The sequence below is a fragment of the Nomascus leucogenys genome, chromosome 20 (genome assembly GCF_006542625.1).
Source record: "Nomascus leucogenys isolate Asia chromosome 20, Asia_NLE_v1, whole genome shotgun sequence".
NCBI classification, from domain to species: Eukaryota; Metazoa; Chordata; class Mammalia; order Primates; family Hylobatidae; genus Nomascus; species Nomascus leucogenys.
This window is the reverse complement of record NC_044400.1, coordinates 47,640,803-47,653,150: the sequence shown is the minus strand read 5'-3', so window position 1 is coordinate 47,653,150 and position 12,348 is coordinate 47,640,803. Positions and strand designations below refer to the sequence as shown.

At 43.0% G+C, this 12,348-nt stretch overlaps 1 protein-coding gene across 6 annotated transcripts in view; it reads right to left on the bottom strand.

The window, feature by feature from the left end:
* The window catches only part of LOC115831757 (putative uncharacterized protein FLJ13197), a 69,430-nt gene that overhangs the window by 17,280 nt on the left and 39,802 nt on the right, over positions 1-12,348 (bottom strand). For 3 of the 6 annotated variants that reach the window (XM_030800974.1, XM_030800973.1, XM_030800976.1), the window contains exon 2: positions 2,704-2,787. The exons of 1 other annotated variant lie outside the window; for it this stretch is intronic. In XM_030800974.1, coding sequence (XP_030656834.1) covers positions 2,704-2,787 — 84 coding nt within the window. Of the gene's footprint in view, positions 1-919; positions 1,335-2,703; positions 2,788-8,182; positions 8,274-12,348 lie in introns of those variants that run through there. 2 more of the 6 variants (XR_004027249.1, XR_004027250.1) reach the window with 2 other exon arrangements.

Sequence of the window (12,348 nt, the reverse complement as noted above, 5' to 3'; positions counted from 1 at the left end):
TTACAATATGTAGGCGTCACTGAGATACTTTATAAACACCCACAGCAGCCCCATGAGCTAAGTATTATTATTTATTTATTTATTTATTTACTTTTATTTATTTATTTATTTATTTGAGGCAGAGTCTCACTCTGTTGCCCAGGCTGGAGTGCAGTGGCGAGATCTCAGCTCACTGCAACCTCCACCTCCCAGGTTCAAGCGATTCTCCTGCCTCAGCCTCCTGAGTAGCTGGGATTACAGGCGCCTGCCACCATGCCTGGCTTTTTTTTTTTTTTAAGTAGAGACAGGGTTTCACCATCTTGGCCAGGCTGGTCTCGAACTCCTGACCTAGTGATCCACCCGCCTCGGCCTCCCAAAGTGCTGGGATTATAGGCGTGAGCCACCGCACCCACCTCTGAGCTAGGTATTATTATTCCTGTTTTACAGATGACACTGAAGCTCAGAGAAGCCAGGTAACTTACCCAAGATCACACCGCTAGTGAATGGCATAGGCAGATTCAAATCCTTATATTTGGAATTTTTTCTCCCCATGTTTAGACAGAACCCTTGTACATCACTGGGTATCCCAGAGCATATGATGAGAATCTTGGTACTATTTAAACCCTTGTTAAAATGACATGGTTTGTAGTCAGCTTTTACTATTCATTAGATAATAATTTCTGGGGAGATATTTATACATTGAATTTTTTATGTGTCCAATTTTAACCTTAGAATTTATCATTGAATTTGCAATACTTGTAAAATATCTGCTCTAATATAAAGACATTTTGACATTTTCTTTTTTTATTTTTTTATGGCATAGTTCTAGAATTGAAAGTGAAAAATTCTATTTCAGCATGTTATCTGCACTTCCAAATTTTCTTGGCCATTACCAGTAGTTCCTTATATGCAAACATATGAGAAAACTCTGAAGAGCAAATTCAGTTTCGAAAAACAGCTAATGATATCAAAGAAAAGTAGGCACTGGGGGATACTTTCTAGAAGACAGTATTAATACAGCAATACTTTAGGAATAATGATGAATCTGTTTAAAGGCAAAAGATCACTAACCTAATCAGATCACTTAGAGGAATAAGTGCTTTTCTCTGTCTTATCCTGAGATCATATTGCCATTTAACCTATTTTTAAACAAACAGAAATTTTTAAACATTTTCTATCCTTTAAGAAAATCTTCTTTGCTTGGCTAAATGACAATGTTCAAGAAATGCCTGCCACAGAAGCATAAAAAATCCTTGGCAACATTCCAGAAGAAATTCACCCTGCATAATGTGTTCCAGCAAACGCTCAATAGCTTTCTGGTGAACCTGCTGGCTCAGCGTACACTTGAACAGGATCTAGAGAGAACAAAAGAAAAACTGATAGACATTTTCCTTTTTGTCAGTCTGGTGAAGTAGCCCTCAGCTCATTTTAGCAAACTTCCCCAGCTTGGAAAAATGAGCTTGTGTACGGCTCACTTACGAACCCTGCCCTGGAGTCTGGTTCACACGCTGTTGTACTACTTTTGATTCCCTGAAATTCAAGTATAATTATGTTGTTTGTCTTTTCATCCAATAAAATGTGCATTAGCATTTGGTTCACTTTGGAGTGTATTTGTTGAGATGAATCTATTCTTTCAAATGACAAGTTAGTGCTTTCATAATGAGAACACTTTAGATTATATAAAACTCTTAATATTAAAAAGAGGTAGACTGGAGGGACAGACTTCTTTAAAACATCTCAAAAGTGTGTTCATAATTGGCTGAAGCTAATAATTCCCTAGACATTTATGCAAAAATGTCACCAAATACAGACATAAAGACTTTAAAACGAGATCCATTTCCCTTCTATAAAGTGAAATAGATGCATATTTTTAATATTTATGTCTCTTCACAACTTTTTCTCAGGATGAACATTTCCTACTTCAAAAATAAAATGGTTGGACATTTTTCAGGTCTATTAAACTGCAGTGATACATTTGGCCCAAATTCTCTCCTTGGGCATGGTGGGAGGGAGCGTTGGGTGGAGCAGGCACAGTGTGTGTATTAAAAGCCTGTTTGACCTTAAATGCCCTGAATTGAGGGCGGGGAGGATGGTTAGGAAGGTAAAATTTTCCCCATTCATTGTTGTAGAACAGCACATAGTTCTGAAATAAACCCATTTTGCAGGAGAGAAGTTCTAGATCCAACTCTCAGGCCTAGGAGAGAATTTACACCCTGGGGAAAGAGCTGAAGGCACTAGAACATGTCTCTACCACCCTCCCATCACCAGTCATCCAGCCTGTTTTATACAAGGCCTTTTTCTGATTCCTTGGGGCCAGCAGCAGGGCCACTTGGAGGAGTGAGCGGGCAGACCATTGGCTCAAGGTTTAAAATGTAGGCTTTGGATGGTCTCATAGAGACATGCCAACAAGAGTCAAGGGGAAGGATTCATCACACAACTTCAACAGCTAAATATAAACATTAAAAATATACTGTGCCTGTGCTGGCTGTAACATTCTTTTGGCTTTCTTCATTTTTTACTATGCTGGAAACCTCAAAAAATGGAAAGACCCAGCTCCCTGGACCTCTGACTACCAGCAAGTCATGTGGTCTATTAGAAGAAGGCAGGATATTTACAAAATCCTCAACTGCTTTCTGCAGAAGAAGACGGGGCTTCCAGACTCCCAGTCACCAGAGTAAAACACCAAATACAAAACCAACACAAAACATGTCAAACTAAGGATACCTTCGACTGGCTCCTTCATCCTGGTCTCCTCTCTCTCTCCAAAGGTTAACCATGATGATGAATTCAATGTGTTTTCTTCCAGAGCTTTAAAAGGAAACACACACACACATATTAAAAATAATATGTGTGGGTTTATAAAACATATTTTGTATAATAGTGTACATATCCTAAAAGTTGCTTTAGTCACTAAATAATTTTTGAGACCTATCCATGCGACTACACATAGATTTAGTTGATTACTTCTGAATGTTGAATAATATTCCACCATTTGAAACCACCACTTCCATCTAGCCATTCCTCCTATGGATGGACATTGGATATTTGTCTGTTGACGATCTGATGTATTCTTCTGACTTCCCCTTCTCTGATTGTACTGGATTACTCCTTAGTTGTTTCATGTATGTGAGGTCTGTCTCCCAGACCAGAAGGTAAACTTCCAGACCTCCATGTCCAGCATGCATTACTGAATAATTTTTTGAATGAATGAACTTTGTGTTTCTGACTGCCTCATAGACTAATAGTAGCTTTGGATTCAACAGAGGCTCAGCAAATTCTATTTATTTATTTATCTTTTTCCCTTTTTAAAAGAGAAGTTTTGACCGGGTGCAGTGGCTCATGCCTGTAATCCCAACACTTTGGGAGGCCAAGGCAGGCAGATCACCTGAGGTCGGGAGTTCGAGACCAGCCTGACCAACACGGAGAAAACTCATCTCTACTAAAAATATAAAACTAGCTGGGCGTGGTGGCACATGCCTGTAATCCCAGCTAGTTGGGAGGCTGAGGCAGGAGAATCACTTGAACCCGGGAGGTGCAGGTTGCAGTGAGCCGAGATCGCGCCATTGCACTCCAGCCTGGGCAACAAGAGTGAAACTCCATCTTAAAAAAAAAAAAGAGAAGTTTTGTATTTTCAAATCAGGTTCACCTAAAATCCACTTCCTTTCCCAGTCTAGATTTATGGCAGTCAACATCTCCTTAACATGTTCCACATCCTGACACTAGGGATATAATAAAGGTTGTGCCTTTTATTATTATTATTATTTTATTTGAGACAGCATCTCACTCTGTCACCCAGGCTGGAATGCAGTGGTGCAGTCTCAGCTCACTGCAACCTCCACTTTTGGGTTCAAGCGATTCTCCTGCCTCAGTCTCCCAAGTCGCTGGGACTTCAGATGCGTGCCACCACACCCAGCTAGTTTTTGTATTTTTAGTAGAGACGAGGTTTTACCATGTTGATCAGGCTGGTCTCGAACTCCTGACCTCAAATGATCCACCTGTCTTGGTCTCCCAAAGTGCTGGGATTGCAGGCGTGAGCTACTGCGCCCAGCCCTCGTTGTGCCTTTTAAAGATGAGTGTGTGTGTGTGTGTGTGTGTGTGTGCATGAGAGAGAGAGAGGAGGAGGAGGAGGAAAAAGGAGCAGGAAGAGAGTGAATGGAGCCAAAACCACCTTAGGGTGTGGCCCTGGGGCCCCTGCTGGCCTTTAGGCAAAGCCAGACACAGAGGACTTATTCTCTTTGCAAATGAAACCTGGAAAACAGGCATTTTTCCTTCTTTTTTTTTTTTAAATCTCATCCTGCCACTTTTACTTTACATTTTTAGGTTGTTGGTGTCAAAATCAATTTTCTTTCTTTCTTTTTTTTTTTTTCGAGATGGAGTCTCTCTCTGTTATCAGGCTGGAGTGCAGTGGCGCAATCTCGGCTCACTGCAACCTCTGCCTCCCAGGTTCAAGCGATTCTCCTGCCTCAGCCTCCTGAGTAGCTGGGACTACAGGCACATGTCACCATGCCCGGCTAATTTTTGTGTTTTTTTAGTAGAGACGGAATTTCACCATGTTGGCAGGATGGTCTCGATCTCTTGACCTTGTGATCCACCCATCTTGGCCTCCCAAAGTGCTGGGATTACAGACGTGACCACTGCGCCCAGCCAATCAATTTTCATTTATTTCCCTGGAAACTTTATTCTCTGACACTTTAGGCTTCCTGTAAAACAGCAAAAGTGCCCTTTCTAGGGACAAAGGGAAGCACGCAAAGTCTCCACTTCCACTCATCAGTGATCCTCCAGACCATTCGACCAGACCCTGGGTTATGTTATAAAGAACTATCTGAAACCGTGAAAACCTTGCCAAAGAGACTTAACCATTACGTTGTGGGTTAGAGGGAGCAGAATATGTGGAAGTTGTATGAAAGCTGCAGAAGTAAATGGGTACTTAGGGACCTCTCTGTGCTTGTGTTATGCCATCTTTCCATCTTGTGACATCATTTTTATTCTTCCCTAGTCTGGGACACTCTCAGCAGCAGTTCTTGGCTTTTTTGTGTGTTGTTGTGGTTGTTGTTGTTGTTGTTTTGAGTCTGATCCCTTTTCTCTGGCCGGCATTCTTCCAAAATACAAATATGCTCATACACAAGCAATCCTGCAAAGAATTTCGAGAACATGAAACATCTAGGAGACAGCCCAGGTAAGGTAGATCTAAACTAAGGTAGGAGTCCAGATGTTTGCAGAAACAATAAACTTGACGGGTGTAATAAACATTGATAGTAGCTGCAAAATAAAGCCAAACTTCATATTTGAGTATTGGAAAAAAGAACTGCTTATCCTGGGTTGGTCTTTTCAGATACATTCGTCTCTATATGGATAACAAAAGTAATCATATGTGATATCGTTTGGACATTTGTTCCCTTCAAATCTCATGTTGAAATCTGATCCCCAGTGTTTGGAGGTGGGGCCTGGTGGGAGGTGTTTGGGTCCTGGGGCCCAAACATGAATCCTGGCTTGGTGCCTTTCTCTTGGTAATGAACGACTTCTCCCTCTATTAGTTCCCTCCAGATCTGATTGTTAAAAAACAGTTTGGCAACTCGCTTCTCTCTCTCTTGCTCCTCCTCTTGCCACGTGATCTGCGCACTCCAGCTCCTCTTCACCTTCTTCCATGAGTGGAAGCTTCCTAAAGCCCTCATGAGAGCAGATACAGATGCCATGCTTCTGACACAGCCTACAGAACCACGAGCCAAATAAACCTCTCTCTTTCTCTCTGTCTCTGTCTCTCTCTCTCTCTATATATATATATATGTAATGTGTAATATGTAATGTAATATATATGTAATATATATATACACATTACCCAGCCTCAGATATTGAGTAGCAATGCAAAATGGACTGAGACAATATGTCATCAATATACCATCTTTTTTCAAAAACAAAACAAAAAAACAAAAAAAAACAGAGTCTCACTGTCACCCAGGCTGGAGTGCAGTGGCACAATCATAGCTCATCGCAGCCTCAAACTTCTGGGCTCAAGTGATCATCTTGCCTCTGCCTCCCGAGGAGCTGAGAGGATACAGGTGCATGCACATCAGCTAACTTTTTTTTTTTTTTTTTTGAGACAGGGGTCTCGCTATGTTGCCCAACTTGGTCTCCAACTCCTGGGCTCTAGCGGTCCCCCCATCTCAGCCTCCTAAAGTGCTGGAATTACAGGCATGAGCCACCATGCCTGGCCTATCACCATCATTGAATACAAAAAATGACTGTGTCCAGGAGATAAATCATGGACAAGGCACAAAACTGATAATGAGGTTTTCTCATCAAAATATTGACACTGTTACAAGTGTATACATGGGTAATAAATGAATAAATTATGTTGCCCATCAGAGCCCCTCATCTGAATTTTTTTTTTTTTTTTGAGACAGAGTCTCACTCTGTTGGATTGCAGTGGCACAATCTTGGTTCACTGCAACCTCTGCCTCCCAGGTTCAAGTGATTCTCCTGCCTCAGCCTCCCAAGTAGCTGGGATTACAGGCACCCGCCATCATGCCTGGCTAATTTTTGTATTTTTATAGAGATGGGGTTTCACCATGTTGGCCAGGTTGATCTCAAACTCCTGACCTCAGGTGATCCACCCACCTCGGCCTCCCAAAGTGCTAGGATTATAGGCATGAGCCACCGTGCTCAGACCCTCATCTGAATTTTTAAATTCACATCCTTTGCATCATTTATTTCAGTAGCTGCTCTACCCTCAAAGTCATTCTTAGCCTTTCTTTAACTTCAAAGAATTCTGCATATGTCATCTTTCTTAGATCGAATCTATTTCAAACCCTTAGCTAATCCAAAAACCATGTAGTCACAAGTAATCATAAGATTACTGTCATCTTAGTAACTTTTGCCATTTTCGGAATGACTGCTATGTGCCACCTAGGCTTATAGCACCTCAAATGTGCTATGAACGTGTACTAAATCTTTACAACAGCGCTGCTCTGTAGATAGCAGTATTTCCATTTTAAAGAGAGAATCCCAGCCAAGTGCCGTGTCTCATACCTATAGTCCAGCACTCTGGGAGGCCGAGGAGGACGGACCACTTGAGATCAGGAGTTGAATACCAGCCTGGCCAACATGGCAAAAACCCATTTCTACTAAAAATACAAAAAAGTAGCCAGGCATGGTGGCGCGTGCCTGAAATCCCAGCTACTGGGGAGGCTGAAACATGAGAGTCACTTCAACCCAGGAGGCAGAGGTTGCAGTGAGCCCAGATGGCACCACTGCACTCCAGCCTGGGTGACAAGGCGAGACTCTGTCTCAAAAATAAATAAATAAATAAAAAAGAGACAGAGAATCCCAAGGCTCAGACAGAAGTAATTTTCTAGGGGATATGGAGCAAGGAACTGGCAGAACTGGGTTCAATCTTAACTTCATTTGACTGCAAACTCTCCATCTTAGTCCTGATGGCTGGTGCCAGGGTGCCATCTTTCCAGATGAATCTTAAAATTACAGAATTCTCAATTTATATGTGTTCTTAACCTTCTTTGGCTCAATGAATATTCGAGCAGAAAAGGATCTTGGAGGCAATGTTGCCTGACGCTCACACTTTATAGATGAGGAAACTGACACTCGGCTGTGGTAGGTTACTGCTCAAGCTATGGCCTTCCCTTTTCTGATTCTGAGGAGGCAGGACCCACTTCCTTTGGGAGGTGATTTCACGCTTCTGCTAGCATAGCTCTAAGTGCACCAACAGTCTTTATGCAGACCTTTGAGGACCTTCCAAAAGGAGCATAAAAAGGCCAGAACACGTGAATGACCCAAGAAAAGGAGACCCATACTCAGATGGCATCTACTGCAAAGGGAATAGAGCAAGTCTGCTCAACCCACAGCCCTCAGCCTGCATGTGGCCCAGGACAGCTTTGAATTTGGCCCAATACAACTTCATCAACTTTCTTACAACATTATGAGATTTTTTTGCATTTTTTTTTTTAGCTCATCAGCTATTTTAGTGATAGTGTATTTTATGTGTAGCCCAAGACAATTCTTCTTCTTCCAATGTGGCCCAGGGAAGCCAAAAGGTTGGACATCCCTGGAATAGAGCAATCCAAGATTTGTCCCGCCCCACTCCCCACAGGGCACAAGGGCAAGCCAAGGATGTTGGCTGATCCACAAAGCTGGTACAACAACAAAACAAGACATGCAAAATTCCAGCAAAGGAGATCCAAGAAACCAGCACCTGCATCCCGGAGCAACTTCTAAGGACAGCAATGACATGCAGCCCAATTAAGCAGGAAATTTCAAAGCCCTCCACTTTAGGTCCATAGCAGCTGGAATGAGGAAGAAAAGGACAAATCAGTGCTCAATAGCTTGCCCTTAGATTTGTTATCAAGCTAGAATAACAAGCAATTGTCATATTTCAAGTGTGTTTTAAAAGTCCTGAATCAGATAACTATCATGCCTTGCATTGTTCTTGAAAATGCAAAAATAAAAAAAGGAAGAAATTATCTAAGAGCAATAAACCAAGGAAACAGAGACCAGGCAGGGGTGGGGCTGCAGATCATCACTACTGATGCTTATGAACATTTACTACATGACAATAGTTACTACATGACAGAGTTAGACACAGTTCCAATCTCTCTGTCCAAGAGAAAGAAAAGGAGAATAAAAAATGTAGCTATTTAAAAGAATGTAATGAATTAATAATAATAGAATAAGAGAATAATGTAACTAATAAAAGAATGTCACATTTGTATTTTCTAAAGAAGGCAGTTTAGGGTGACCCTAATGTTTTTCAACTTTTTTTTTTACTTTATTATGTTGTTAGGGAACATCAAAAACACAAAGTACTATACTAAATATATCACATGTCATAAAGACAGTACACATTGGGTGGGTCAATTGACTGAGGCTTGCCTGAATTAGCTTTAATTGATTCACTTAACATCTCCAAGCTTTTCCAGGCTGTTTTGTAATTAAGTATGATTATACACAAGGTGATACATAAATATTTAACATAAGCATATGTATATATCTATACATACACATGCATATGTATATGTCTATACGTACACATGCATATCTATATACACACACATGTGTGTATGTATGTATATGTATGTGTGTGCACGTTTTTATATGTAATATACTGAGACCATTTGACATACCCAGGTACTGAGCCTACCATCCCACTGCATAAGTTAATTTACTGGGCTCTCAAAGTATGAATCCTTAGCCTTCTCAGAGCACATGCACTGTTTGCTCAATCTGAAAACACGTAATTATTTAACTTGCCTTCTAAAGTAACACCACACCCTGGATATGATGCAAGACCCAGCATTACAAGATAAGCTCTGTCTCAAGTTTCTGCTCGTTATAGTGCCTGAAGTATTTGCTCATATGCTCAGGGACTGAAGCAGAAGTAAACAGTCAGGCCAGTATTATAGGGACACCTGTGTTACAAAATCGACTTTCTTATATTGTGAAAGCAATGAATGAAGTTCAGCAGGCCTCCTGTAAGGATGCCGATTCAGCCCACATCACCTTGGTCAAACAGGACTTCAGCCTTATTGTTGCCCTCCCTAAAGCACCCAGGTCAGTCTACTTTCCTCAGGTATCTGATCCAAGCTACAAGTCATTGGTCTCCGCTGCAGCACCTCCCCTCCTGTTTATCTTCTGTTTGCGCCCGTCTTCGGGGAAGTTAACCTTGCTTTCTCTCAATGTGTGCTACCCCCGGATCTCCAAATAGGCCTTTGCATGGTGCGTTTAACAAGCCTGGACTCTATCTTTACAATTCTACAAAATCAGGCCAGGCGCAGCGGCTCATGCCTATAAACACCTAACACTTTGAGAGGTCAAGTCAGGCGGATCACCTGAGGTCAGAAGTTTGAGACCAGCCTGGCCAACATGGTGAAACCCCGTCTCTACTTAAAAATATAAAAATTAGCCAGTTGCGGTGGCAGGCACCTGTAGTCCCAGCTACTCAGGAGGCTAAGGCAGAAGAATTGCTTGAACCCAGGAGGTGGAGGTTGCAGTGAGCCGAGATCATGCCACTGGACTCCATCCTGGATGACAGAGCAAGACTCCATCTAAAAAAAGAAAATTCTACAAAATCACTTCGTTTATGACTCCCTCTCTAATTAAACAGAACACGGTGTCCTGGAAAACAGACTCAGGTACAAGTTTACATTTCTATTCGGCTTGATGCCTGATATCTTCCCCACAACAGGAGTACTGAGATTTGATATAGCTGAGTGATTAAGAGCAAGAACTTGGAGAACTAGTTAGCCAGGGTTTGAATCCGGACCACCACACACTAACTGTGCCTCACTTTCCTTACCTTTATTTTTATTTACTTATTTATTGAGACAGAGTCTTACTCTATCACCCAGGCTGGAGTGCAGTGGCACAATCTTGGCTCACTGCAACCTCCACCTCCTGAGAATTGAGGCAATTCTCCTGCCTCAGCCTCCCAAGTAGCTGGAACCACAGGCACGCGCCACCATGCCCGGCTAATTTTTCTATTTTTAGTAGAGATGGGGTTTCACCATGTTGGCCAGGCTGGTCTCAAACTCCTGACCTCAGGTGATCCATCCAGCTTGGCCTCCCAAAGTGCTGGGATTCCAGGCATGAGTCACCGCACCCAGCCTATTTATTTTTTCTTTGAAACAAGTTCTTGCTCTGTTGGCCAGGCTGGTGTGCAGTGGCCTCATCACAGCTCACTGCAGCCTTGATCTTCTAGGCTCAAGTGATCCTCCCACTTCAGCCTCCCAAGTAGCTGGGATTACAGGCATGTACCACCACACCCGGCTAATTTTTTGTGGTTTTTGTAAAGACACAGTTTTGCCACGTTGGCCAGGCTGCTGGAACTCCTGGACTCAAACAATCCACCCGCCTGGCCTTCGGAAGTGCTAGGATTAAGGCGTGAGCTACCACACCCAGCCTTCCTTACCTTTAAGATAGATGGATAGGTAGGTAGCTAGGTAGATAGATGGAAGGATGGATAGATAGATAGATGATAGATAGATAGATAGATGATAGATAGATAGATAGATACATACATACATAGACAGATAGACAGACGGATGGATGATAGTTAACCAAAGTGCTCAGACTAGTGCCTGGTATGCACTAAACGCTACCGAAGTGCTAGCATAACAAATGTGATGATAATGGCGCTTCCTGTCTGCCTTGGTGTTCAGGAGAGGATGAGGAGGGACAGGGCCACCCCCGTGGTAAGCAAGCGAGGGCATGCCTGAAGTGGCTACAGCTGTGCTGCACTGTTCCGTTGTCTCCATGGAGGGCCTGACTTGGTGTGACCAGCTCTGCACATTTTCAAGAGAAAGCAAAATCCAAATTTCTGGATTTTAAATTGTTGGTTTACATTTTTAAAACTTAGTGTTTGAGCCAAAGAAAGCATGTCTAGAAGCAGATTTTTCCCTTAAGTCACCATTTTGTGACCTCAGACACATATGAATCTATAATGTGTCGGTTTCCATTTTTCTTTGCTTATCATCCATACTTCTTTCTCAGCTGAACACCCCAGGGGTAAGAGAAAGCACACAGAAGGCACTCAATGAAACCCAGCTGAACAATGACCTGGTTTGTTAATAAACAAACATCAGTGGGCTTTTCTGCAAGAAAACAATGAGTAACAGTGTCAGCTACATTTAGGAACTTTTGTTGTTGTTGTTGTTGGAGCCTGAGTCTCACTCTGTCGCCCAGGCTGGAGCGCAGTGGCTCAATCCCGGCTCACTGCAACCTCCACCTCCTGGGTTCAAGCGATTCTCCTGCCTCAGCCTCCCGAGTACCTGGGATTACAGGCGTGCAACACCACGCCCAGCTAATTTTGTGTATTTAGTAGAGACGGGGTTTCACCGTGTTAGCCAGGCTGATCTCAAACTCCTGGCCTCTGGCGATCCGCCCGCCTCAGCCTCTCAAAGTGCTCGGATTATAGGCGTGAGCCACTGCGCCCGGCCTAGGACCTTCTCTTAAAGTGCATCTTTAGGTCAAAAAGCCAGGCCCTGGGAGCACACATCTGAAAAAGATGCGGCCCCTGATTCTGAGGAACTTACAGACTTGTGGGGGACACAAAAGTGCAGACAACTGGCCGGGCACGGTGGCTCATGCCTGTAATCCCAGTGCTTTGGGAGGCCAAGGAGGGCAGATCACAGGGTCAGGAGTTTGAGACCAGCCTGCCCAACATGGTGAAACCCCGTCCCTACTAAAAATACAGAAATTAGCTGGGCATGGTGGCACACACCTGTAATCCCAGCTACTCGGGAGGCTGAGGCAGGAGAATCACTTGAACCCGGGAGGCAGAGGTTGCAGTGAGCCGAGATCATGCCACTGCACTCCAGCCTGGGTGACAAAGCGAGACTCCATCTCAAAAAAAAAAAAAAAAAA